General features: G+C 47.1%; 1 protein-coding gene across 1 annotated transcript in view; it reads right to left on the bottom strand.

Moving 5' to 3' along the window:
* Window positions 1–22204, bottom strand: part of LOC141141031 (exportin-5-like) — a 101240-nt gene extending 79036 nt beyond the window's left edge. The window contains exons 1-11 of the mRNA XM_073628690.1: window positions 21963–22204; window positions 20683–20804; window positions 17567–17639; window positions 12547–12684; window positions 12238–12420; window positions 12087–12113; window positions 11454–11639; window positions 10677–10753; window positions 8516–8618; window positions 8343–8420; window positions 8125–8250 (exon numbers count right to left, since the gene is read on the bottom strand). Of these exons, the coding sequence (XP_073484791.1) occupies window positions 8125–8250; window positions 8343–8420; window positions 8516–8618; window positions 10677–10753; window positions 11454–11639; window positions 12087–12113; window positions 12238–12420; window positions 12547–12684; window positions 17567–17639; window positions 20683–20804; window positions 21963–22064 (1215 nt within the window). The 5' untranslated portion in view covers window positions 22065–22204. The remainder of the gene's footprint in view (window positions 1–8124; window positions 8251–8342; window positions 8421–8515; window positions 8619–10676; window positions 10754–11453; window positions 11640–12086; window positions 12114–12237; window positions 12421–12546; window positions 12685–17566; window positions 17640–20682; window positions 20805–21962) is intronic.
* Window positions 22205–27343: the final 5139 nt, after the last annotated feature.

Raw genomic sequence — 27343 nt, 5'->3', positions numbered from 1 at the left:
TCTCCCGACGCTCTTCCTCTTGAAGAGGTAGAGAATACAGCACAGGTGGGGGTGTCTGGTGTCTCTTGAGGAAGCATGAGAAGTTATGTGCTCCATACAGCCCCCAGTGGTGACACATAGGTAAGACAACATTTACTAAATAAGGAGACATTTCATAAGAAAATTCAAAAATTTCTTAGAAAACTCCACTTGCCTTTCCCGCCGCAGGGTTTTCTGTGGTAAAACCAACAGTCCCAATCTCCACCCTTCACGGTCTTCACGGCCTTAAAACCAAAAGTACTGGATCCCAGGGTCCAGCTCTCTAAAAAGAGAGCGTTTACAAGCAAAGACCTTGTTTCTTCGGACACGAGGCCCATGTACCAATCAATTCGGCCTAAAACACACCTTGAATGGATCCAGCTGTATAGCTAGCCCCAGCAAGGATTGCACCAGTGGAGCTCAGCACATCTTCACTCGTGACTAAGGATGGGCTCCTGCGTGTTCGCACACCCCACATGCAGAGTCAAGTCGGCACTGCGCTGATCACAGGCAGTGAGACATTGTCCCGATGCGTGGCTGCAAAGATCGGGAAATGTCTCACTGCCTGTGATTAGCGCAGCGCAGTGCTGACTTCCTGGCGGGCTCTGCACGTGGGCTGTGCGAACACGCCAGAGCTCATCCTTACTCATGACCAACACCTTAGACACTAGGCAAAAAACATATATAGGAAGTGCACTTTTTATCTTAGGGCGTGCCAGTGTCCATCACCTGAAGGTGGCCTATAACCCACATAGTAACTACTATGGCTCCGTGTCCTGTGATGCACGATAAGAAACCAAAATGTGTATTGAGGACAATAGAATGCTTTTTAAATCTGACTTTAGGTCACAGGAGATCGAAAGTAAGGGTTCTCCTGTGATCCCAAGTCATATTATAGCAGGCTATTGCACGGCTGAGAGTAGGAGACAGCTGCACCCATCTGTCCCCATTTCCAAGCCCAGCACTCCAGTAAGCTTGTGAGGAGCAGAGATGAGTGGTGACTGACGGTCACTGCTCTCCGCTTTAAGCGGACTAAATGCTGAGCAAACGGCAGTCATATGATACAGCTTTCTGCCCATACCTTCATAAGGGCAAGCAGTTCTGGAAGTCCAGGAAGATCAACAGCACCCTCGCAGTTCACTAAAAACTACAAGCTGCTGCAATGGCAGGCGGTACTTGCAGTCTAATGACGCGGACGCGTGGGTGGAGCCTTGCACGGCTGCACTGTATTTGAACTGTGACATTGGGTGCAGGTTGAGGATCCCCCACCAGCTGTCACAATGGGGGATTGGGACGGGGTGCCGGCAGGTGCTTTAGTAACATGTTACACCCTGAATATGGGGTGTAATATGCAACATGTTACTAAAAGGTGAACGTATCCTTCAATTTAACAGCTTGTCGACCAGTTGCCACAGTTGCACTGAGGCAGGTTGGCTTGGCTGCGCAAATCGTCGTCATTGTACGTCGGGCGCGTACACGGTGATCTGTGGGCGCGTGCCCATTCGCTAGCGCAGGAGCCAACCAGCGGGTCCAGAGGACTCTATGCCAGAGAGAAGCAGAACGGGGATCTGCCAGTGTAAACAAACAGATCCCCATTCTGTCAGTGGAGTAGAGTGAGATAGTCTGATTAGGAACAGCGGCCTCTCCTCCTCCAGTCAGCCCAGCCCCCATACAGTTAGAAACACCTCCCAGGGAACACATTTAACCCATTGATCACCACTAGTGTTAACCCCTTCCCAGCCCGTGCCATTTATACAGTAATCAGTGGCTATTTTATCTCTGTTCGCTGTATAAATGTCACTGTTCGCTGTATAAATGTAAAAAAATTAAAAAAAAAAAAAAAAAAAAAAATCGCTGATCGCCATTACTAGTAAAAAAAAAAAAAAAAAAAAAAAAAAAATTGCCATAAGTCTATCCCCCATTTTGTAGATGCAATAACTTTTGCGCAAACCAATCAATATACGCTAATTGGGATTTTTTTTACTAAAAATATGTAGAAGAATACATTGGCCTAAACTGATGAAGAAATTTGTTTTACTTTTTTGGATATTTACTATAGCAAAAAATAAATAGTTTTTTTTCCCAAAATCACCGCTTTTCTTTTTTGCTTATAGCGCAAAAAATAAAAACCGCAGGAGGTAATCATATACCACCAAAAGAAAGCTCTATTTGTGGGAAAAAAAGGACATCAATTGTTTGGGTGCAACATCCCATCCCGCGCAATTGTCAGTTAAAACGACGCAGTGCCGTATAGCAAAAAATGGCCAGGTCAGTAAATCCTTCCAGGGCTGAAGTGGTTAAAGATTAGGTTCCCCTCATAAAAAAATAGATTGATTAAAAAAAAAAAAAAAATCACCAGTGAAATACATATGTAACTATAGCAATCAAAATATTGGCATTCATTAAAAAAGGGATTAACTCAAGACATAAAGCGATAATTCTCCCACTGTACAAGACTCTGGTCCGGCCGCACCTGGAGTATGCTGTCCAGTTCTGGGCACCAGTCCTCAGGAAGGATGTACTGGAAATGGAGCGAGTACAAAGAAGGGCAACAAAGCTAATAAAGGGTCTGGAGGATATTAGTTATGAGGAAAGGTTGCAAACACTGAACTTATTCTCTCTGGAGAAGAGACGCTTGAGAGGGGATACGATTTAAAATTACAAATACTGTACTGGTGACCCCACAATAGGGATAAAACTTTTTCGCGGAAGGGAGTTTAACAAGACACGTGGCCACTCATTAAAATTAGAAGAAAAGAGGTTTAACCTTAAACTACGTAGAGGGTTCTTTACTGTAAGAGCGGCAAGGATGCAGAAGTCCCTTCCACAGGCGGTGGTCTCAGCGGGGGAGCATCGATAGTTTCAAAGAGAGCTCCGCTGTGATCCGAGGCTTCTCCTACCTTTCCTGGCACCTACAGACTCCGGATTGCAGCTGCAAACCCCTCCATGCGCCGCTGCTCCTACTGGACGCCGTGAGGACGGGGTAAGAAACTTGTTTTCCCCGTGACACTGGAGGATCCTACTCCAGCCTGTGCAGGCTGCGTGGAGGCCCGCGCCAAGCCCTCAGTTAACATGGCATCCCAGTGTCTCCAGAGCAGCCCCTGCAGTCACAGCCTAGCCTCACTGAGGTTTTAAATGCCATTGCCAAGTGCTATGAGTCTGTCACATCCCTCGCAACAAAAGTTGATGTGGTGCAGATTGATGTGGGACTCATTAGGCTAGATATGGACAAAAAGAGGTCCAGAATCTCCTCTGCTGAACAGCGGCTGAGCCACATGGAGGATATAGTGGGGGAGCACACTGCAGAAATACGCACGCTGCATACCAAGATCAGGGCACTAGAACACAAGGCAGAAGACGCCGAAAACCGTAATAGAAGGAACAACCTCCACATTATAGGCCTGGCAGAGGGTGTAGAGGGCCCTCACCCAACTGATTTTGTGGAGAAACTTCTGCGCACTCTTTTGCCTGCTGCCCAATTCTCGCCCTTCTATGCGGTTGAAAGGGCTCACCGTATCCCCCCTAAACCAGGCCCACCAGGATCACCCCCCCACACCTTCATACTTAGGTTCATGGACTTTAGAGACTGTGATGAGGTACTCAGAGCAGCAAGGGCACAGGGGAATCTGGATTATCAAAACAACAAAATCCTCATTTTCCCTGATTACTCTGTTGAAACACAGAAAATGAGGCCTTCATTTGATCATGTGAAGGCAGTGCTGCGGCTCAAAGGGATCAAATACAGCGTCCTATTCCCTGCACGCCTGCGGGTGCAGGATAGAGAGAGGACCAGGTTCTTTACCTCCCCCAGGGATGCATCTGCATGGCTGGATACTCTGCCCCCACACCGTTAAAGTTGCCGACTTAGCTGCCCTGCTGGCTTTTTGCAATATACCCGTTACCTGTCTGCCTGGCACCTCACAAGTAAATCTCTCCTTCTTCATTTCTGCCATGAGGCTGCTGGGGATCACTGGGGGGTAATTCCCCCTAACTGGAAAACTATTCCATGGTACCTATCTCACTGTTGCACCTGTTGTGCCAATCGGGACCTATTAGTTTGCAACGTTAAAGAAAAAATGAAGAAAAAGAAAAAAAAAAAAAAAAAACGTCTTTTGTGCCCCTGGTTACACCAGATCTATGGCTGCTGAGGTCATTCTGCTTTGCTTCAATAATCCCTGCACAATGTGCTGAGATCACCGTTGCATATAATTGCCCTATTGGAGTGACACTATCTAGCAAGCCCTACTGGGCAATTTACCATGCTCTTCAAATTCTAGTGCAATTACACTTTCAGAGATCCCATGGATTTTATCACTGACCCTGTGGCGGTCTCTAGTAGCCGTCTATGAAACAACGGGAATAACGCTTATTCAGGGCATGGTCTGTGGTTAAAGTGGAGTTCAACCCACTTTTACAACTCTTCAGCATCCCTCACTAAACTGTGCACTGTAAACGGATTGGATATTTTTAAATTTTTTTTCTCAGCACCCACTGTATATCTGCTGTATTCATTTTTCACTTCCTCCTCCCTGGCCGTGGCCCATCGCATCATTTCCTGTTTGCAATGCCTTCTGGGAAGGGGCGGCAACTTCCTCTGACACTGCCGTTGCTATGGAAACCTGACCTGAAACCTATTACACTGCTTGTGCTGCGCTGAGCATGTGTGAGATCTGCAAGGATGAGATCCAGGAAGAAATACAGCCTGGCTTCAGATGCCCACACTTAAGATGGCCACGGCCTGCTGTAAGTTTATAAAATAACAAACTACTGCTATAAACTAACAAAACAGACCTTAGTTTACAGCCTAACTTTACTAGAATACATTAAGCTTGTGTATTATAGGGGTATTTTTATTTAAAAAGTATAATTTCGGCCGGAACACCACTTTAAGTAACAATTTTTCCCCTGCAATTCTTACTTACTGCCCACACCTAAGAGCTGGTTTCTGGCCGCTCTGAGCCCCTCTGTGTATACTCCCTGTGGTCAAAGACCCCTTCTGTACTTTTCTTCTATATCCCAGATGGGCTGATTATATATTAGTCCTGTAGCCTTAACATGTATTTTCTTCATTTTTATTTTTTTCAAATAGCGGTGGAGCTTCTCACACATTTCACAGACGGTCCTAGCTCAGTGTGAGAATTCACCCACTAGTTCACGCCCCCTAGCATTGGGTGAATAATGTTTGGGGATTCAAGCATTCCTTGATGGGGGTGGGGGAAGGTAAGGGGTTTATTGGGTTTATTAATGTTTTTCTGTTGTAACAGGTGCTTTATATTGTTGATGCTTAACCAAGAGAGGTACCTACGGTTAAACGTACTGTGACAGAGGATGGGATGCTGCTCATGCGAATTCTCCCCTCCGCTCCATACTTATTACCTACGCCCCGATGCCTCAGGTTAATATAATTTCATGGAATGTTAGGGGCCTTGGCTCTGCAGTCAAGCGTTCCCTGGTATTTCGCTTCCTATATAAGCATAATCCACACATCTGTATCTTGCAGGAGACACACCTGCAGGGGAGCAAGACATTAAGTCTACAAAAACCTTGGGTTGGTCCAAATTACCACTCCACCTTTTCCCACCTATGCTCGTGGGGTCAGCATTCTGGTCCGGAAATCTTTACCTTTAAGCTCTTTTGATATTAAGACCAACAGGGAGGGCAGATACTGTATGTGGTTATCCATGCCTCAATCTATGACAGAAATGTGGTGCTGGTGGGACTTAACCTCCCACCCGCCAGCCTCAACTCAAATATTACACGACATTATGCAATTAGTGGTTCAAATGGACTCTAACCTTGTTTTTGTGTTGGGTGATTTTAATATGGTTCCACATGCGGATCGTGACAGGTTGTCTGCCTCGGGCAGGGATTCTCTGGATCTCCGGCACTGTGCTGACACTTTCGCCCTGACGGACGTCTGAAGATACATGCACCCGACACAGAGGGAATTCACTTGCCACTCTGCCACCTTTAACACCTTATCCAGAATTTATTTGATCTTTGCCTCGAGCCTAGCTCTGCTCTGTGTGCAGGATGTTTCAGTGCTTCCCAGAGGGATATCAGACCACGCACCATTATGCTTATCCCTGGCGCTAACTGCACCCCCTGAATCTCGCCTACGGAGGCTTTCCAAATATTGGGCATCAGAGGAACAGCTACAAGAGCCCATAACCGCCTCTATATGTAATTACTAGACTGATAATGCCACTTCTACTGACCCCAAGACTCTATGGGACTCTCTTAAATCCTGGTCTAGGGGGGGGAATATATCTCAAGGATTTCACGGATTAAGAGGGAGAGGGCAGAGGAGCTGGAGGAGAGGGCAACAAAGTTGGAGGCTGAGTTTGTGTCTGAATCAGATGACACCCATTATCAAACATGGCAACAGGCGCTTAATAGCCTCTTGGAGGCCAGAACAGCAGAAACGGATAGGGCCCGATAGGCTCCATTAGAGACAGCGGTTCCCATTTGCTTATGGCGAAATCCCACATTAATAACCGATTCAGGGAATTTTTTGAGGAACTTTATACCTCCAGGGTGAATTATTCGGACTCTGATCTATCCTCTTTTCTAAACTCAATACCCTTCCCGGCCCTGACCGAGGAAGTCAGGGAGGGACTGGAGGCTGATATCACCCTGGAGGAGGTACAAAACTGCTGTGGGGGGACTGAAAGGGGGGAAAGCCCCAGGGGTGGATGGTCTTCCATCCGAGTTCTACACCACTTTTTCGGAACTCCTGACCCCTAAACTAACGAAACTACTCGCTGACTTTGCTTCCCTAGAGTCCCTGCCAGACTCTATGAATGTTGGTCCCCAAACCGGGCAAAGATCCCCTGGACTGCTCTCGTCCTATAGACCGATTTCCCTACTGAATGTAGACGCCAAGATCTATGCCAAGATCATGGCAAACAGAATGACCCAAATGATTGAGGACCTGATGGATATAGACCAGACAGGTTTCATGCCGGGCAAAAGCACAGATATCAACATTAGACGACTTTTTCTAAATACCTCAGTGACGCATGACAACCCGGGAGTGATTGCCTCATTGGACGCCGAAAAGGCATTTGACTCTGTCGAAAGGACCTACTTGTGGGAAGTTTTGCGCCGTTTCGGACCTTAATTTTTTACATGGAATTCAACTCATATATCGTGCACCTAGAGCACGGGTCCGAACAAATAATTTCTTTCTGAGACATCTGACCTATTTCGGGGAACGAGACAGGGATGCCCGCTCTCCCCCAGTCTGTTCGCTCCCTGACTCTGGAACCCCTGGCAATTTTGATCAGGGGCGCTCCGGATGTCCAGGGTCTGTGGCTGGGTAAGCTGGAAGAGCGACTGTCCCTATACGCGAAGGACGCACTGTTATACCTCAACGATGCGGGGCCCTCGTTGCTTGCCGCATTAAGAATTTTTGACAATTTTGGTGGATTCTCAGGGGGTTAGGATCAACTGGTCCAAATCGGTCCTGTTTCCCTTGGATGCTGAAACGACGAATGGTTTGGACAAAAGTGTTTAGAATCATTAATTCCAGACTTCAACCGTCTCTGCCAATGAAACCAGAGCTGGCCCTACTGGGGGTACATAACGACGAGCAGTGTTCCCACTACTTAAAATTATTGATCTCGTACTTACTATTCTATGCAAAAAAAGAAATACTCCTAAAATGGATAGAACCAATCTCCCCGTCTATCTCTTCCTGGAAAGCACTGATTAAAGCAGCTTTGCCCATGTATAGAATTACATACAGTAACCGTGGATGTAATTGGAAATATGAGAAGGTATGGGCCAACCTGGACGTCCAGTTAAGGGGCTAAAGCACTTACCATGTTCAGACCGTACTGTTCACAAATGTATATTGTAATAGCTAGGAGACACCAGCCATAGGTATCTGATCATACGAATGTGTTCTATTACTATATGCAGTGTTGTACGCGACTATGCCATCTCTTCTGTACAATTGTGTAATTACATGCAATGTTCCGTACTATGCCAATGGATATTCTGTATACCTCCCTAAATGACAATAAAGCACCTTTGTTTTGTAAGAAAAAAAAAATAAAAAATACAGATTTTAGAGGAAGAAAGTTCCTGTCCAGAGCTCACCCTGGCTGCGATGCTCATAGAAACTCGCAGGAATTCTGGGACCATGGCCTGGAGAGCGTGGTCCTTCGATATTATATTGTGTCTGAAGAGAGAACCCCACGTCGTCATGGTGGAAGATTTCAGAAACTGAAAAAAAAAAAAAAAAAAAAAATTACCACCAAAGCCTTTCCAAATAGTGCACGGTTGAGAGACATTTGGCTAGAGCGGCTATTGCTCACCTGGCTGGGATGTGAAGTGAAATCCAGTAAAGATTTCAGGTATTTGTCGAAAGTCATCGGTATCTTGTTCTCAGGAGACTGGGAGGAAAGAGGATGAGGTGGAGGATTAGGAGGATTAGGAGGATCTGGGTTCAATAAGTGAAAAGTCACAAAGACAAATGTGCAATTCTTACCATCGTCAGGGCGCACAGCTGACTGCTCAGTGCGCACATCACTTGACAAAGCCTCTTCAGGAAAATGTAGCGCTTCTCCTGTAAGCCTTCCCCGTGGGCCTTCCTGGTGAGGAGACAGGGAAGGAAACATGTCAGAGCAGGAAAGGGGTGTGGCCTATATAAATGTGTTTTAAGGGGACATTTGGGATTGAGACTTTGGATTTACTTTATGCTGCCTTAAAGTGGTTGTATACCCCAATTTGTCATGTTTACCTACAGGTAAGCGCCTATAATAAGGCTTACCTGTAGGTAAAATTAATATCTCCTAAACCTGTACGGTTTAGGGGATATTCCTTTTGCATGGAGCCGCTGATGTCAGCGGCGCACGCGCTCTGAATGCCTGGCTGAAAGTCCAGCAGAGGCTGCCGGACCTTGCCGGGAAGAAAACTCCTGTGCGCATGCGCGGCGTCATCGCGGCTCCGGCCACTCACAGCCACGAACCCTGAAGAAACGCTGAGGGAAAGATGTCAGCTCCCTCGGCGTGGACTGGGCTGCAATACGGGGGCTTCGATCTAAGCTAAGTATTTCATAATAAGCTAGTATGCGGTGCATACTAGCTCATAATTCCTTTGCATTGCAGGGTTTGTTTTTTTTTTTTTTTTTTAAGATGTGTGGGTACACAACCTCTTTAACTGGTTCCTCCTTCCCCTCTCATCAACACGCTAACAACATTTTTTGAATATAACCCTGTTTTCATTAACCACTTCAGCTCCGGAAGATATACCCCCCTTCCTGACCAGGCCATTTTTTTGCGATACGGCACTGCGTTGCTTTACCTGACAATAGCACAACGCTGTACTCAAATAAAACGTATGTCCTCCCCCCCCCTCACAAAAAGAGCTTTCTTTTGGTGGTATTTGATCACCTCTGTGCTATAAACCAAAAAAGACCGACAATTACAAAAAAAAATGTCTTCATCAATTTAGGCCAATATGTATTCTGCTACACATTTAAATCTCAATAAACAGTGCTAAAAAGAAAAAAAAAATGCACTGTCACTGTTTAAATGACACTGGCAAGGAAGGGAGTTAACATCAGGGCCAATCAAAGGGTTAAATGTGTCCCTAGGGAGTGCATTCTAACTGTGGGGGAGGTGTTTTGACTAAAGGAAAACAGAGATCCGTGTTTCTGCTTAGCAGAAACATGAGATCTCCATTTTTCTCTCTCACAGAACAAAGGTCTGCCACTCTACGAAAGATCGTCGGGTTCCCGGCGGACATTGGGGTTGATTTACTAAAACTGGAGAGTGCAAAATCTGGTGCAGTTGTGTATGGTAGCCAATCAGCTTCTAACTTCAGCTTGTTTAATGACGTTTTGACGAAACAACCTGGATGCTGATTGGTTTCTAGGCAGAGCTGCACCAGATATCGCACTCTCCAGTTTTAGTAAATTAACCCCATTGTGTCCGCCGGACTGATTGGATTGGAGTGGGAGTCAATCACAGCGGGAGCGGGGGCCTCCAGGGGCATGCGCGCGCCCTAGAGCCGAAGATGATCACGTACAGGTACGTGATTATGCACTTAAGGGAAGCCCTGCTGCAGTACATGTATGTGGGGCATTCCTTAAGCGGTTAAATACCCACTTTCAGTGCTGGTTCACACTGATGCGGTATGGGAAACTCCATGTGATACAGACAGGAACTGCACCACATTCCTCTTTAAATCACATGCGATTCTTTCCAGTGTGATCTGAGCCCATTCATTTTGTATGATGTAGAAATAGCGTAGTGTGTGTAGTAGTAGCATAGTGTGTGTGTGTGTAGTAGTAGTAGTAGCATAGTGTGTGTGTGTGTGGGTGTGTGTTTAGTAGTAGCATAGTGTGTGTGTGTGTTTAGTAGTAGCATACTGTGTGTGTGTGTGTGTGTGTAGTAGTAGTAGCATAGTGTGTAGTAGTAGTAGCATAGTGTGTGTGTGTAGTAGTAGTAGCATAGTGTGTGTGTGTGTGTGTGTGTAGTAGCATAGTGTGATAGTGTGTGTGTGTGTGTAGTAGTAGCATAGTGTGATAGTGTGTGTGTGTGTGTGTGTGTAGTAGTAGCATAGTGTGATAGTGTGATAGTGTGTGTGTGTGTGTGTGTGTGTGTAGTAGTAGTAGTAGTAGTAGTAGCGATTGAGTTAATACTCACTTAGCAGCCGCCATGATACAGTGTATGGGACTGTCTGCAAACAGGTTGAGAAGAGGTGCTCGGTCCTCCAACTTGCCCTGTGTAAAGAACAATCACTCATTTTACTGTACAATTCTTTGTTCACAATAAATCACAGCCAGGAGCTCCAACACAGGACAGTCACTGGAAATCTGGTAGACCATTTTCTAACTTTTACCTTTTCCCTGCGGGAAGTATAATACCCAGCACCCCTCAGACTCTTTTCATGATGTATGATGGCAGGGGCATTGCTAGGTCTACAGAAGATCTGGGGCTAGAGCCCATAGCAGCGTAGTAAAGAAAGTCATATGCTTGGGCGGGCATACACATGTATATACAGCAATATACCTATGTGTGTGTGTATTTATCCCCAGAGAGCCCCCCCCCTTGCATCAGGGTCCCCAGAGAGCCCCCCATTTACATCAGGGTTTCCAGAGAGCCCCCTTACATTAGGGTCACCAGAGAGCCTCCACCTTAAATCAGGGTCCCCAGAGAGCCTCCCCCTTGCATCAGGTTCCCCAGAGAGCCTTCCCATTACATCAGGGTCTCCAGAAAGCCCCCCCACTTAAATCAGGGTCCCCAGAGAGCCTACCCTCCCCTTGGGGACCCCTGCAGAGACTCTGGGCTATGGGCTCCAGATTCGGGGCTATAGCCCCAAAAGCCACCCCCTAGCGACGCCACTGTATGATGGAATATCTGCACTCACTGTAAAGGGATAGGTCGTATAGAGTCCATAGCGGGCATGGAACATCCTCTTACCTTCCTGCTGACAGCGATGAGCAGACACTCTGCTGCCTCCACCTGCAGATCCTCCTCAGCCAGCAGCAGGCAAAACATCTGCAGCAGCTTACAGTCCTGTGCAGTAAGATAACTGAAAGACACCCAATCAATGTATCCTGCCAGCGTGTTCAGATTCGCCAACGCCACCCGACACAGTCCCTGGCACTGAAACAACACTGGACACATAAGAACAGCAATGGGGGAGGGAGGGCAGCAATAACAAAGGGGAGCAACACAGGAAAAAAAAGAAGGGGTTCAGAGATAGTAGGGAGGGTTGACAGGTGATGAAGGGGCAGGGCGATGAAAAGAGGGGGGACAAGGCGATGAGAGGGGGGCAAGGGGCAGGGCGATGAAAGGAGGGGGGGACAAGGGGCAGGGCGATGAAAGGAGAGTGGGGGACAAGGGGCAGGGCGATGAAAGGAGAGGTGGGGAGAAAGGCGAGGAGGCAGTGAAGAGATGAGGGCCGGTGATAGAAGGAACGTAGGAGGGCAGGTGATAGAATAGAGAGGGGCCAGAGGATGGAATGGAAGGGAGGAAAGGGAGACATCTGCGTGAAGTCAATCAGCTTGGATGGGCACACAGGTGATGGTATCCTTTGCAGGCTGTCCTCACCTTGTCCTTCTGTGTGGGGTCTCCTTTCTGCAATAAACACACAGAACATGAGAGATGAGGAAAAAATCTCATATTTTTATCTAAAATGGTTTAGTTTGCAGGTAAATCCTTCAATATAAAAATATGATATGTAAATTTCTAGCAAACATACCAGCTGCTGATAGTGATGCATGCTGTCTGCCAGGATTCCCAGCATGAAGGTGAAGAGCTTGTCCATGTTTTGTGTCATAGTAGTCTGGATGTCCCTCCGCCGCTGGGCGGGAAGAGTCTGAAAGGTCACCACGTCTTCTGCCAGTCGCAAGAGGATGAACATGACCAGCTCTTTTTGCACTTCCTGCAGAAATAATATGGGGGTGTCACACACAAAGGCCCATGTTTTCCAACCCCAGTCTTCCAATGGACAGAACTATGAGCACGTTAGGTATACAGAAGGGACTGAAGACACATTTTCACTCTTTACCCCATTCTTGGTGAGAGTGTCCAGCTCCTTCAGCATGTTTGGCCAGTGCTGAGGCCATTCCCGCTTTATCATCTCCACCACAATCCTGGCCAACACATTTTTGATGTGGCCTTCTTCCTCCAGGATAGGACGAATGCCCTGCAGATGATTTAAAAAGTGTCAAGCTCAGACTGAAACTGCTTTACTCGATACAAGTAAGGACTCTGTGCAGGCCAGTCAAGTTCCTCCACCCCAAACGTGCTCATCCATGTCTTTATGGACCTTGCTTTGTGCACTGGTGTGCAGTCATGTTGGAACAGGAAGGGGCCATCCCCAAACTGTTCCCACAAAGTTGGGAGCATGAAATTGTCTTGGTATGCTGACCCCTTAAGTGTTCCCTTCACAGATTATGGCTGGGAGAATGGGGTATTTCAAGTGTGAAACCTGTGTCATTATACTGTTCTTGATGTACATGTCCAAGGTTTGGTGTATATTGGTGCATTTCAAGTTAATAAAGTTGGTTTTCCCAATTAAAAAAAAAAAAAAAAAAATTCCCTTCACTGGAACTAAGGGGCCAAGCCCAACCACTGAAAAACAACCCCACATCATAATCCCCCCTCCACCAAATGATTTGGACCAGTGCACAAAGCAAGGTCCAAAAAGACATGGATAAGCACGTATTGGGGTGGAGGAACTTGACTGGCCTGCACAGAGTCCTGACCTCAACCCAATAGAACACATTTGAGATGAATTAGAGCGGAGACTGCGAGCCAGGCCTTCTCGTCCAACATCAGTGCCTGACCTCACAAATGCTCTTCTGGAAGAATGGTCAAACATTCCCATAGACACACTCCTAAGCCTTGTGGACAGCCTTCCCAGAAGAGTTGAAGCTGTTATAGCTGCAAAGGGTGGACCAACTCAATATTGAATATATAAAACCTTGTGAGCTGCTATGCAAATTCAGAAAAGCTCCCTGCACTACCCACACTAACTAAACATGTGAATGAACAAGATATATTAAAATAAGTGCAGCACTGAATAAAACATAAGAATATCCAATTAGAATATAAAAGTGCACAAATATAAATGAAAGTGCAATATGCAAAAATTCTCCACAAAGTGTTCTTATATGAATCAAGCAAAACGATTTGAAATAAAGATTGGAGACTGGAGTTCACGGGCAGCAATAAGGAGGCACTATATTAAAAGGTGATCAATGTAACCTGAGCTCATGGGCAGTGTATAAGGAGGAGGAATATCAGAAGGAGCATTGCAGAGGATTGGTTATTCTCAAAAGGCGCATTTACAAAGCCTACAAGGTGAGGGCACAAGCGGTGGAGAGAGCACAAGGATTCTGAGTATATACACACAGAGGTGGATGAGTGTGGAGAGACTTTTTTCATTTTATTGTTTCCATTATTCACAAAATGAACTGGCGCTTTGTCTTCACTATTGTTTCAAGGACACTTTGTGGAAAATGTTTGCATATTGCACATTAATTTATAATTGCTTATACCAGGGGTAGGCAACCTTTTGAGCACAGTGTGCCGAAAAATGTTTTTAAAGAAATTGAGCCTGCTGATTTTCACACTCTCAATCATGAAAAGGATTTTTATAAAGTAAAGTAAACACTGTAAACTACTTTGGTAGTAGTGAAAAATTAACACCCTGCACTCTCATGCCTTAGATCAGCCCCAATTCCTGCAACTCCACACTTCAGATCAGCTCCAATTCATGCACCTTCACACCTCAGATCACGGTCCCCCCTGCTCATCTGTCCCACCACTGCAACCCCCCACTCATCTGCCCCACCACTGTAACCCCCCTGCTCATTTGTCCCACCACTGTACCTCCCTGCACATCTGCTCCACCGCCGTACCCCCATGCTCTTCTGTATCACCGCTGAACCATCTTCTCCTCTGTCCTAACACTGAACTTGTAGTCAGAGTCCTCCTGGACCACCAAGTACTAACTTACTAAGACCTGCGGTGTGCCTTTGCCTGACTGGTCGGTATACCTGAAAAGAGGGCATACCCTGTATGGATGAAAGTATGTAAGTATAACAAAATGCCATTCCAGTCCCGCAGGAAATGGTCTCACATGACCAAGTCAGCGTGTGCGTCAGCTTGCAAGCTGACACACGCGTCAACATCCTGAAAAAGAGGCAAAGGGGCCAATAATCTGGAGACAAATGCCCTAACTTGTGGAATGATCCTCATCGCATGATTTAGCATGCCCAAGAGTGACTGCAACTCCCTCTTTGAGCAGACTGGGGACCAGACGAATGCATGGATTGTCAGATGAATTCTGTCCAACTTCTCCTTGGGCAAACTTGCAATCATACGATCAGAATCAAGCGTGATACCCAAAAAAATTTATTGGCAGGACCTTCCACTTTGTGAACAGCCAGTGGCACATTTAATTTGGCAAACAGTTCCGTGAGACACTGCAAATCCCTTGGAGTTTTCTACGAGCAAAAATTCATCAAGGTAGTGCACCACCCCAAGACAACCTTTGCAGTGACCCAAGATCCAATGGAGAGCCTGGGAAAAAAACGTCGAACAGGGACTGCTCTTTGACCCAAAGGTTAATTAGGTGGCAAAGTAGTAACGACCCCACCATATGATGATGTATTACATCCGCCCCTTTGAAAAAAGCATCCGCCCATTATAATAACCAGCCCCGAGCATCGTGTTGATTGTGTTCAATGTATAACCATACATCCGCCCCTTTGAGAAAAGCATCCGCCCCTTGCTGTCTTTATAACCATACATCCGCCCCTTTGAGAAAAGCATCCGCCCCTTGCTGTCTTTATAACCATACATCCGCCCCTTTGAGAAAAGCATCCGCCCCTTGCTGTCTTTATAACCATACATCCGCCCCTTTGAGAAAAGCATCCGCCCCTTGCTGTCTTTATAACCATACATCCGCCCCTTTGAGAAAAGCATCCGCCCCTTGCTGTCTTTATAACCATACATCCGCCCCTTTGAGAAAAGCATCCGCCCCTTGCTGTCTTTATAACCATACATCCGCCCCTTTGAGAAAAGCATCCGCCCCTTGCTGTATTAAATGAATAACCAGCCCCGAGCATCGGGAGCGAACCGCGTGTTGATTGCGCACGCGCCGTCTACAGCCGATTTTTCTTTTTTAAATTAGCCATTTTAAAGAATCGTGATCTTTATGCTAAGCAAAAGAATTGCGATTCTTCTTTTTCCCAGAATCGTGCAGCTCTCCTGGCAAGTGCTGCATACCGGGGACTTCTGGTTGGCAAAGTGCCTGCAGAAAAGTTCCATGTCCACATTACTCCAACACATAACCACCTGGAACTGATCCCAAGTGGCCGCCATTTTGGCCAAGAAAGACCGGTGATAATCATAGATTAGATCCGTACTTGTGCGCCAGATCCACCAGTTTGTGCAGATACAAATCTAACTCCACCCTCCTGTCTGGACAGACCGCACAAATTATATCAGGGAAGATGCCGAATCTAGCACGAATCCCGGCACAGTAAGCTTGCGGTTGAGCCTGGGATCTTTGGTCTTCAGCACAACCAACACTTCACCGCAAGCATAAGACTTATTTTCCGTGATATCTTGCAAAGCTATCAGCAGGGAGGCCAAATTCACGTCCTTCCCTTCCAATATGCAACATTACCTGCGGGAGCACTGGGAAGAACTGGAGCTGGGGGTGCAGGCGACACCTGCGCTCTGGCCGCATTTGCTTCCACCACGTCCATTCTGTTCTGCATCTGAGACATGGAAGTGGAAAGTGTATTTAACAAGGCATGGATCTGCGTAAGCGAATTGTGCACTGACACTCGACTCAAACTGGTAGAAGGGAGTGGCTGCGCCGGACTAGGGAACAATAACCTAAAAAGTTCCGCTTTCCTGGCCTTAGCCGGAAAAGAAATGCCCCTACGACGAAGCTCCGCCGTGAGCCTGGGCCACCTCTGAACACCCCTCCTGCTCATTTTCCCCACCACTGTACCCTCTTCTCATCTAGGAGATCCGTGATATGCAGAGTAGTGAAAGGAAGCAAGGATTAGACACATCTACCTGTCCTGGCACACTCATCCTGCTGATCCACCTCTCACATCCAGCCCACATGCTTGTATGGGATGTCACACACACAAGCATCTGGAATGGATGCGCAATGATGAGCTCGGGTCAGGGGCATTTTCTGAAAGCAGTGGGCCCCCGCAGCTGAGAAAGTGCGGCGCAGCAAAAGTTGGATTTGGTTTTCATTGCGCTGAATACTGGCTGTGGCTTAAAGGGACACAGAGTGCCGGGGTTCTGTAATATATGACGGAAAGGTTCAGGATTTCAACAAAGTTCCCAGAAGCTCAACAGTAATTCCACAAACTGTCACCTGATTGGGATTTTCTCAATCACAGTGAAATCCCTTCTATCAGAGGTTGGTAGTGGCAACCAAGCCAGGCATCTTCCTCCAGATGGTGGGCGGGGCTAGCAGGACTGTGAATGGCTTTAGCAGTGGCCAATGACAGTCCTCCTCCTCCTGGAAACAGGGACCGCCCCCCTACCCTAGCAGAACTGCCCCCAGTCTCTTCCCCATCACAAAAGCTGACGATTGCAGCTACAGCAAAGTTAGAGAACCTAACAATGTTTCCCATCTTTTACAATGTGTGGGGGGGGGGGGCGCAGTGCCTACCCCTAGTTTATACCATTGCACTTTATATCCCATTTGGATATTCTTGTGTTTTATTCAGCGCTGCACTTATATTGATATATCAACTCAATAGTGAACCCTACGGACTAAGACGCCATTAAATTTTGTGTGCGTGTAAAGGCAGGCATCCCAATACTTTTGGTAATATAGTGTAAAACACCCCAAATGCCTGCTATATGGGTGGGGAGACTCTGGTGGGTAATTGTGGTAAGGGCCTGGTAGTCATACAGCCAAGTCCATAATATGACAACAAACATATATGAGAACCTAAAATGCTTCACAATGTGGGCTGTATGGGGTCCACACTTCTCTAGTCACTGGCTGTATATGGCAGTAAACGGTGGAGAAGACTTACACCAGCGATGAGGCCCATCACACTGTCCTTCAGACACATCTTCTCTTTTCGCTCCATGGCATTCCAGCGGAACCTGCAATGAAGGAAGACACACAGTCATGAAGATTTCTGTGCTCTCTGGGTAGGAGAAGAAAATAAGAAGGTCATATAACAGGATACACCATTATAAATTCACCATACACAGCAGGAGGAGTGAAAATAGAACAAAGCTTCAATTTAAAATGCATGTACCCCCTCTAATGATGCATTCATCTTATTTGCTTCCTTTTGGTCTGTCAAATATCCCATTGGAAGCATTTTCTTTTATCGGTTTAAAAAGTAAAAAATAAATACCTGTTGATCCCGCCAGTCATTTTTTGGCTGCGATTGTCGTGTGACAAATCGCAACGTGAAGCTGTCACCCAAAAGAAGCTCATGTTCCTTTTTAAGCGACGATTTACCGCATGATAATCACGGCAAAATTGTGACGCGATTAGGATGCCATTAAAAAGTAATGGCATTGCAAACGCATTCCCGCGTTTTACGCCAGCAGTGTGTATGGAGCTTTGAGCTCACCCATTTGATCTGCAGAAAACAAATGAAACAGAGTAGATACAGAAGATACTCAATTTCCCATCTGAACTCTGCATCTCTCTGATCAATGTTAACCTCTTGCTTACCGGGCACTTAAACCCCCTTCCTGCCCAGATCAATTTTCAGCTTTCAGCGCTATTGCACTTTGAAGGACAATTGCGCGGTCATGCTACACTGTACTCAAATGAAATTTTTTATCATTTTTTTTTTTACACAAATAAAGGTTTCTTTGGGTGGTATTTAATCACCACTTGGGTTTTTATTTTTTGCTAAAAAAAAAAAAAAAACATGTTTCATAGTTTGTTATAAAATTTTGCAAACGGGTAATTTTTGTCCTTTATTGATATTCGCTGATGAGGCTGCACTGATGGGCACAGATAAGGCGACACTGATGGGTGGTATTGATAGGCAGCACTGGTGATGACGCACTGATTGGCGATTTATAGGCGACACTGTGGGCACCGATGGGTGGCGCTGGTGACTCTCCACGATCGGGACCAATGTCCCTTTCGCAGCCACTGGTGATCGGCTTTTTTCCTCCTCACGCTAGGTGAGGAGGAGAAATAGCCAATTACCGGCTCTATTTACAAAACAAGATCAGCTGTCATTGGCTGACAGCTGATCAAGTGGTAAGCGGTCGGGATCGACCCTTTACTCCGATCTGTGATCAGCTGAATCTCATAGACTCGCTGATCACAGAGCGAGGCGCACAGGTCGCTCAAGCACGGGAGGACGTCCATGGTCGCCCTCCCAGCAAATTAAGTCCGCGCTGCAGCTGTCTTTCAGCTATAGCGCGGACGGCAAGTGGTTAACGAACATGTTACTTTGTATCTTTCTATATCTGTCTGATTGTTTATAAACAATGTTACTTGTATATCTCTCTCTTTGAACAATGTTTACAAATAATGTTACTTTGTATCTCTCTATTGCCTGCCTGTTCAGAGGGAGATAGATACAAAGTAACATTGTTTATAAACATTTTATAAACCTTGAATAACGTTTATAAACAATGTTGTTATTTTGTATCTCTCGATTTCTAGCCCGAACAGGGATTATAAAAATGGTACCTTGCATCTCTCTATTACCTGTCTGATCAATCCTAAAGTGGTTGTAAACCCGTTACAACCACTTTTACCTACAGGTAAGCCTAGATTAAGTCTTACCTGTAGGTGCTCGAAATATCTCCCAAACCTCCACGGTTTAGGAGATATTTACAAAAAAGGCGATCGCCGTAGACAGCGGCGCAGGAGCACTTTAGACTCATTTAGAAACGGCGAGCATGCCGTTTCTAAAGGAGATCGTGCCGTGACTGGCAGCTCCCGTGCGCATGTGCGGGAGTGACGTAATCGCGGCTCCGGCCAATCACAGCGCTGGAGCCGCGATACCCTGAAGGAAGATGGACGCTTCGTGGAAGAGGGGACTGCTGTAATATCGCAGGCTTTGGTTTCAGGTAAGTGACACATAATGGGCTACGATGATTATGCTTTACCTTTGCAGGGAAACAAAGAGGAAGTAAAACCCATCAGGGTTTACTTCCTCTTTAATAAACAATGTTATTTTGTATCTCTCTATCGCTTGTCTGAACAAAGTTTATAAACAATGTTACTTTGTATCTCTCGATTTCCAGTCTGAACAATGTGTTTATTCTCTTTGCCAGCACCTGCTGCTACAGATACCGTATTTACACAGCGACTGCAATGGAAGACATAGAAGCAGGACAAATAGACTGGATGTTTTGTGTACGTTAAAGGAAGTTTTTGGGCATGTGTAGCATGTCGAGTGTCCTCAACTGGCTAAAGGGCTCTGTTTTTTTTATTAGGCCTCATTACCCACGCATGTGCATATGGTGCATCTCCCTGGACACAGCACTTTTTCATTTAGGAAAGAACTCACTTGCAGTAGTAAACGCCAATGCAGAAGCCATCAGCGTTTGCCCGAGCACAGCCAGTCGCTCATATCGGCGGCGGCATGCAGCACCCCGGGCACCAGAAAACATTGGGGGGGATTTTACACCTCAGCACACAGGAGCTGCTAAGCTCTTGTGCAGGAGTCCCCGTTTAGGAGTCCCTTCTGGCTGGAGTTCTGCTTCAAGGTTTTCAATCACTCAGTAATGAAAATGTATTTTATACTTCTATACACATCAGAAATGTAACACCAACGACATGGTGACTGTATGGACAGCAACCAATCTATCCCTTTTCTATTTTAACAAAAAAAAAATCATCAGCCAAAAAACTTAAGAGAAACCTTTTAGGAAGATTAGATGCGGGGTTTCCTGAGTAGGAGTCGTCCAGCCACGAATGACAAAATTAGCAGCATTGCTGCAAACCACAGACTCAGCGCTGTCTATTACACCGGCTGCTGACACCCGCTCTGCAACACTCCGCCACTCATGCAGAACCCGAGGTGAACGCAGAGCAGGTGCACAACCCAAATCCTCAACAGCATACACTGCGCACCTTCTGTACACAGACCGTACACCACACCATGAATGCAGAATCCTGGATGTCCCCACAAAACCCAATGCAGGAGATGTTCCTTACTTGACTACGTGCTCCAAAACCTGCAAACCAAAGTGCCTGATGACGGGTGGCTGAGTCTTCTCCGCCAGATGCAGACCGCAGGGCACACACATGGGGGAAGTCTCCTTGAAGTCATCACAGAACTGTATAGAGAAATACAAAATTTCAGGATGAGATTTCTACCCCGATTCATTTCCTGCTGCTCTACACCATCAACTGAACCTCTGTGCATAATACTGCAGACTCCGCCCTCTGCGGCCTTAACTTGTAACCCTAGAATCCCCTTCTTTATATACGATGTTCCCAGTATACCCCCCCCTCCACATTCTGTACTCCCCATTATCCCCCCTCCTCCACATTCTGCATCCCCATTATCCCCCCTCCTCCACTTTCTGTACTCCCTGAATCTGCCTCTCCTCCACACTTCCAATATCCCTCCCCCCTCTTCACACTCTGAACTCCCTAGCGTCTTCCCCCTCCACCTCCACACTCTGTACTCCCTGTATCCCCCCTCCTCCACACTCTGCGCTCCCAGTACCCCCCCCAACACTCTCTGCTCCCAGTATCCCCCCCTCCTCCACACTCTCTACTCCCAGTATCCCCCCCTCCTCCACACTCTCTACTCCCAGTATCCCCCCTCCTCCACACTCTCTACTCCCAGTATCCCCCCCCTCCTCCACACTCTCTACTCCCAGTATCCTCCCCTCCTCCACACTCTCTACTCCCAGTATCCTCCCCTCCTCCACACTCTCTACTCCCAGTATCCCCCCCCTCCTCCACACTCTCTACTCCCAGTATCCCCTCCTCCACACTCTCTACTCCCAGTATCCCCCCCCTCCTCCACACTCTCTACTCCCAGTATCCCCCCCTCCTCCACACTCTCTACTCCCAGTATCCCCCCCCTCCTCCACACTCTCTACTCCCAGTATCCCCCCCCTCCACACTCTCTACTCCCAGTATCCCCCCCCCCCTCCACACTCTCTACTCCCAGTATCCCCCCCCTCCACACTCTCTACTCCCAGTATCCCCCCCTCCTCCACACTCTCTACTCCCAGTATCCCCCCCTCCTCCACACTCTCTACTCCCAGTATCCCCCCCTCCTCCACACTCTCTACTCCCAGTATCCCCCCCTCCTCCACACTCTCTACTCCCAGTATCCCCCCCCTCCTCCACACTCTCTACTCCCAGTATCCCCCCCTCCTCCGCACTCTCTACTCCCAGTATCCCCCCCTCCACACTCTCTACTCCCAGTATCCCCCCCCTCCACACTCTCTACTCCCAGTATCCCCCTCTTTCCTCACCCTCAGGGCCTCCAGTCGGTGTTCCTGGGTGGAGCCGGGCTCCATGATGATGGTGACAGCCCTCACTAGCTGCTCGCACAAACCCTGCACCTGCTCAGCCATCTTCCCGGTGTGTCTCTTCACCGACTATCCAACGAGAAGAGCGATTAGCCGCGCAGTCGCGGAACACCGGTATGGAATAAACCGAGCATGCGCACTTCGGACCGGACCCTCTGCGCCTGCGCACTGAGAAGCTACAGTCGGAGGAGATTACGCATGCGCTGACTCCTCCTCCCCGTCCACTTGCTCAGCACAGTCTCCGCCCACTGGTGTGGCGTCATCGTTCTGGCAGGGCAGTGAGGGCAGTGGCGGGAAGGTGAGGAGATGTGGGAGTTCACCTACCTGAGGAGAGGGTGCACTTACCTACCTTGTATGTGAGGTGAGAGAGTCCACATACCTACCTAATCCCCTCTTCCTGGTAAGGTAACAACTACCTACCGAACTGCTAACCACTTACCTGATCCCCCTTTCACCTGAGAGGAGGTGTGAGAGTGTCAACCAACCTACCTTCCTTATATCCCTTCAGGCCACGAGAGAACCTACTGACCATCTGCTTACCTGACCTCCCTTATATCTGAGGAGAGGTGACAGAATGCTCACCTACCTACCAACTTACTACCTACCTGACCTCCCTTCTATCAACTTAATGAGAGGTGAGAGAGCACCTTCCAACCGTCTACCTACCTGACCTCCATCAGTAGTGACAGAGTGTCCACCTACCTACCAAACCCCTCATATTCATGAGGGAACGCCTATCTTCTAATCGACTTACTACCTACCTGAAGAGCGGTCAGAGACCAACTTCTGGCCAACTACCTACCTACTTGCCCCTTTACACTTGGCAAGAGAGTACCTACCTGACCACCCTTCCTTGCATCTGAGGTGAGACCTACATGATCCCCATTCCATCAGAGTAGAGGGGAGCCTAACTACCTACCTACTTTTCATTTGTGGCCAGTCGAGAGAGTGCTCATCTACCGAACCAACTAACTTACTACCTACCATCTTGCCACCTTTCCATCAGAGGAGAGTAAGAGCGTTCACCTACCTCTATCCTACTTTCATCTGAGGCGAGATGAGAGAGCGCCAACCCACTTATCAACCAACCAACTAACTTACTTCCTACCTGTTATCCCTTCAAACCATCACAGGAGAGTTGAGGTGACCTCCCAACCATCTACCTACCTGACCTCCCTTACATCGGAGGAGAGGTGACTGAATGCTCGCCTACCTACTAACGTACTACCTACCTGATCTCCCTTTCCATTTAATGAGAGGTGAGAGAGCGCCTTCCAATCATCTACCTACCTGACCGCCCTTTCACCAGAGGTGACAGAATGTCCACCTACCTACCAAACCCCTCTTATTCGTGGGAGAACTCCTCTCTTACAATCTTCTTACTACCTAACTGATTCCCCCCCCCCCTTCCACCTGAGGAGCAGTCGGAGACCAACTACCTACCTACTCCCTTTACATTTGAAGAGAGGCGAGAGAGTGCCCACCTACCAACCAATTTCCTATCTACCTGACCTCCCTTGCATCTGAGAGGTGAGAGAGTGCCCACCTACCGATCAACTACATACAGCAGGTAAAATAAGTATTGAACACGTCACCATTTTTCTAGGTAAATCTATTTCTAAAGGTGCTGTTGACATGAAATTTTCCCCACATATTGGTAACAACCCATGCAATCCATCCATACAAAGAAACCAAAACAAATACGTCCAGAAATGGGAGTTAGGTGTAATAAAATGGAATAGGAAAAAGTACTGAACACATGAAGAAAGGGAGGTGCAAAAGGGCACGGAAAGCCAAGACACCAGCTGAAATCTATCAGTAATTAGAAAGCAATCCTGCTCCTTGTCAGTGCAAATATCAGCTGGTTCAGGTTCAACTGATGGCCTATAAAAAGGTGTCTCATTACCAAGGTGTCACACAAGAAACATCTCATGATGAGTAAAAGCAAAAAGTAAGAGCTCTCTCAAGACCTTTGCAACCTCATTGTTGCAAAACACACCGATGGCATTGGTTACAGAAGGATTTCCAAACTTCTGACTGTTCCAGTGAGCACTGTTGGGGCCATAATCCGAAAGTGGAAAGTTGATCATGAAATGTTTAATATAAATTTTGTATGCACATTATTTAATGAGAAAGCGTTGCACTCTTTAGAAAACAATATAGTCTGGTCAGATGAGACTGAAATTGAACTCCTTGGATGCCATAATACACACCATGTTTGGTCACATGGCACATCACCCCAAAAACACCCCCATACCAGTGGTGGCTGGGGAAGTTTTAGGATAGGGAGGGGTGCCAGACCCCACCCTTCCTTTTTGACCCCTCCCACTTGGTGAAAATGGGCGTGGTTTCAGTGAAATAGTGGGCATGGCTTAAAGGGTGTGGCTCCAAGGGGGTGTGGTTAGCGTCTGAGATGAACGAGAGGGAGGGAAGGACAGCAGGCCCAGATCCTACACAACAATAGAAATATGTGTATTCTCCAAACACCTGGTGTTAGCACTTGAAATATCCCGGCACCATGGTTGTTATAGTGTCAGGATGACTAAAGCGCATTATTACATTGTAATATAAAATGAAACCATTCAACTCACCATAATGCAGAATCAGTGGGAGCCCTGAGCTTGTCGCCTGCCACCAGATGCCATCAGGTGTCCCCAGCGGAGTCCGTCTTTACATCAGGTGCCCCCAGCAGAGTCCCTCCTTACATCAGGTGTCCCCGGCAGCGGAGCCCCTCCTTACATTCGTGTCCCCGGCAGCGGAGCCCCTCCTTACATCCGTGTCCCCGGCAACAGAGCCCCTCCTTAAATCTGTGTCCCCGGCAGCGGAGCCCCTCCTTACATCTTTGTCCCCGGCAGCGGAGCCCCTCCTTACATCCGTGTCCCCAGCAGCGGAGCCCCTCCTTACATCTGTGTCCCCGGCAGCGGAGCCCCTCCTTACATCTGTGTCCCCGGCAGCGGAGCCCCTCCTTACATCTGTGTCCCTGGCAGCAGAGCAGAGTCCTCACATCTGTGTCCCCGGCAGCGGAGCCCTCCTACACGCCGCATCTGTCTCTCCCCTTCAGCGGCAGCTAGTTCCTGGCTTTCTCCGTGTGTTCAGTGGAGAGGGGAGGGGCCTCCACTGAACTCAAGGGATTAGTCCTCAAGGTGGCCATCTTTGTAGCCCGCTGGAAGTGAAACACTACGAGCACCGGGCGGATGCTGTTCGACGCAATGGATTGCGCCACAAAGCAGCTCCAAACCCCATCAATGAAGCGCCTCCTCTGCAATCTTGTGATTCCCATAGTGCACTGTGTCCGGCGCCCGAACACAGTGCACTTAAGGACTTTTTTTGCCCCATACCAACAGTGAGGTTTGGAGGTGGGAACATCATGGTGTGGGCGGGGCTGTTTTTCAGCATACGGTAGTGGCAAACTTCATATCATTGAAGGAAGGATGAATGGAAAAATGTACCAAGACATTCTTGGTAAAAATCTGCTGCCATCTACCAGGATGATGGAGATGAAACGAGGGAGGACATTTCAGCAAGACAATGATCCCAACACACAAAGCCAAGGAAACTCTCAAAGAAATGAAATAAAGCTGCTAGAATGGCCCAGCCAATATCCTGACTTGAATCCACTAGAAAATCTATGGAAAGAACTAAAGATCAGAGTTCATAGAAGAGGCCCACAGAACCTCCCAGATTTGTGAGGAAGAATGGGCCAAAATCACACCTGAGCAACGCATGCGACTAGTTTCTCTATACAGGAGCTGTCATTACCAACAAAGGATTTTATACCAAGTATTTAAATACATTTCAGTTAGCGTGTTTAATATGTTTTCTCTGTGTCCTTCCATTTTATTACACAGAACTTCATTTCTGAACTTATTTGTTTTGGTGTCTTTGTGCTTTGCATGGGTTGTTACCGACGTGGTGAAAATTTCATATCAATAGCACCTTTTTTAGAAATAGATTTACCTAAAAAAAAATGGTGACCTGTTCAATACTTATTTTATCCGCTGTATCCCTGTAAATGAGCACAGCAGAGACCTCTGTTCTCATTGTAAATGGTACGCCTCTATGACCGGTCCTGTTTGCTATGTAGACATGCATTTTCACCTAATAATAATAGTCTCCTCTCGCATTACTAACTGACATATCAACATGGATTTCACACCATTTTCTCCAACTCAAATCTTTCTAAAACTGAGCTCATAATTTTTCCTCCAGCCCATGCCCCTCCCCCTGACTTCTCCATCGGGATCAATAATACAACCATCGGTCCCTCCCCTCATGCCAAGGTACTAGGTGTAATCCTAGCCACTTCAGCCCTAGAAGGATTTACCCCCTTCCTGACCAGAGCACTTTTTGCGATTCGGCACTGCATCGCTTTAACTGACAATTGCGCGGTCATGCGACGTTGCACCCAAACAAAATTGACGTCCTTTTTTCCCCACAAATAGAGCTTTCTTTTGGTGGTATTCGATCACCTCTGCGGTTATTTTTTGCGCTATAAACGATAAAAAAAGAGCGACAATTTTGAAAAAAAAGCTATTTTTTACTTTTTGTAGAATATCCCCCCAAAAATATATTAAAAAAAAATGTTCTCAGTTTAGGCCGACATGTATTCTTCTACAAATTTTTGGTAAAAAAAACAAAAATCGCAATAAGCGTGTATTGATTGGTTTGCGCAAAGTTATAGCGTCTACAAAATAGGGGATAGATTTATGGCATTTTTATTATTTTTTTTACTTGGTATTGGCGGCGATCTGCGATTTTTATCATGACTGCGACATAATGACGGACACTTTTGGACCATTCTCATTTTTATACAGTGATCAGTGCTATAAAAAAAAGGACTGATTACTGTGTAAATGACACTGGCAGGAAAGGGGTTAAGTGTGTCCTAGGGAGTGATTCTAACTGTAGGGGGGATCGGCTCACCAGGACATGACAGAGATCACTGCTCCCGATGACAGGGAGCAGTAGATCCCTGTCATGTTGCTAGGCAGAACAGGGAAATGCCTTGTTTACATAGGCATCTCCGCGTTCTGCTGCTCCGTGTCACAATCGCGGACATAGAGTCCGCGGGCACGCTCACGGAGTATGCGGCGGGCCCGCCCACAATGCCACGTCCTAAAGGGGACGTACAGGTACGCCCATTAGCGCAGCTGTGCCATTGTGCCAGCGTACATCGTCGTGCGCTGGTCGGCAAGCCGCTAGACTCTGACCTGTCCTTTCAGCCCCAAATCCAATCGCTGTCCAAATCGTCCAGACTTCATCTCCAAAATATGCACCTTTCTAACCTTTGACACCACTAAGCAACTTATTCACTCCCTTGTTAT

Source organism: Aquarana catesbeiana, linkage group LG04 (genome assembly GCF_042186555.1).
Source record: "Aquarana catesbeiana isolate 2022-GZ linkage group LG04, ASM4218655v1, whole genome shotgun sequence".
NCBI lineage: Eukaryota > Metazoa > Chordata > Amphibia > Anura > Ranidae > Aquarana > Aquarana catesbeiana.
Note: the sequence above shows the minus strand (reverse complement) of the source record. Positions and strands in the feature narration are given on the sequence as shown.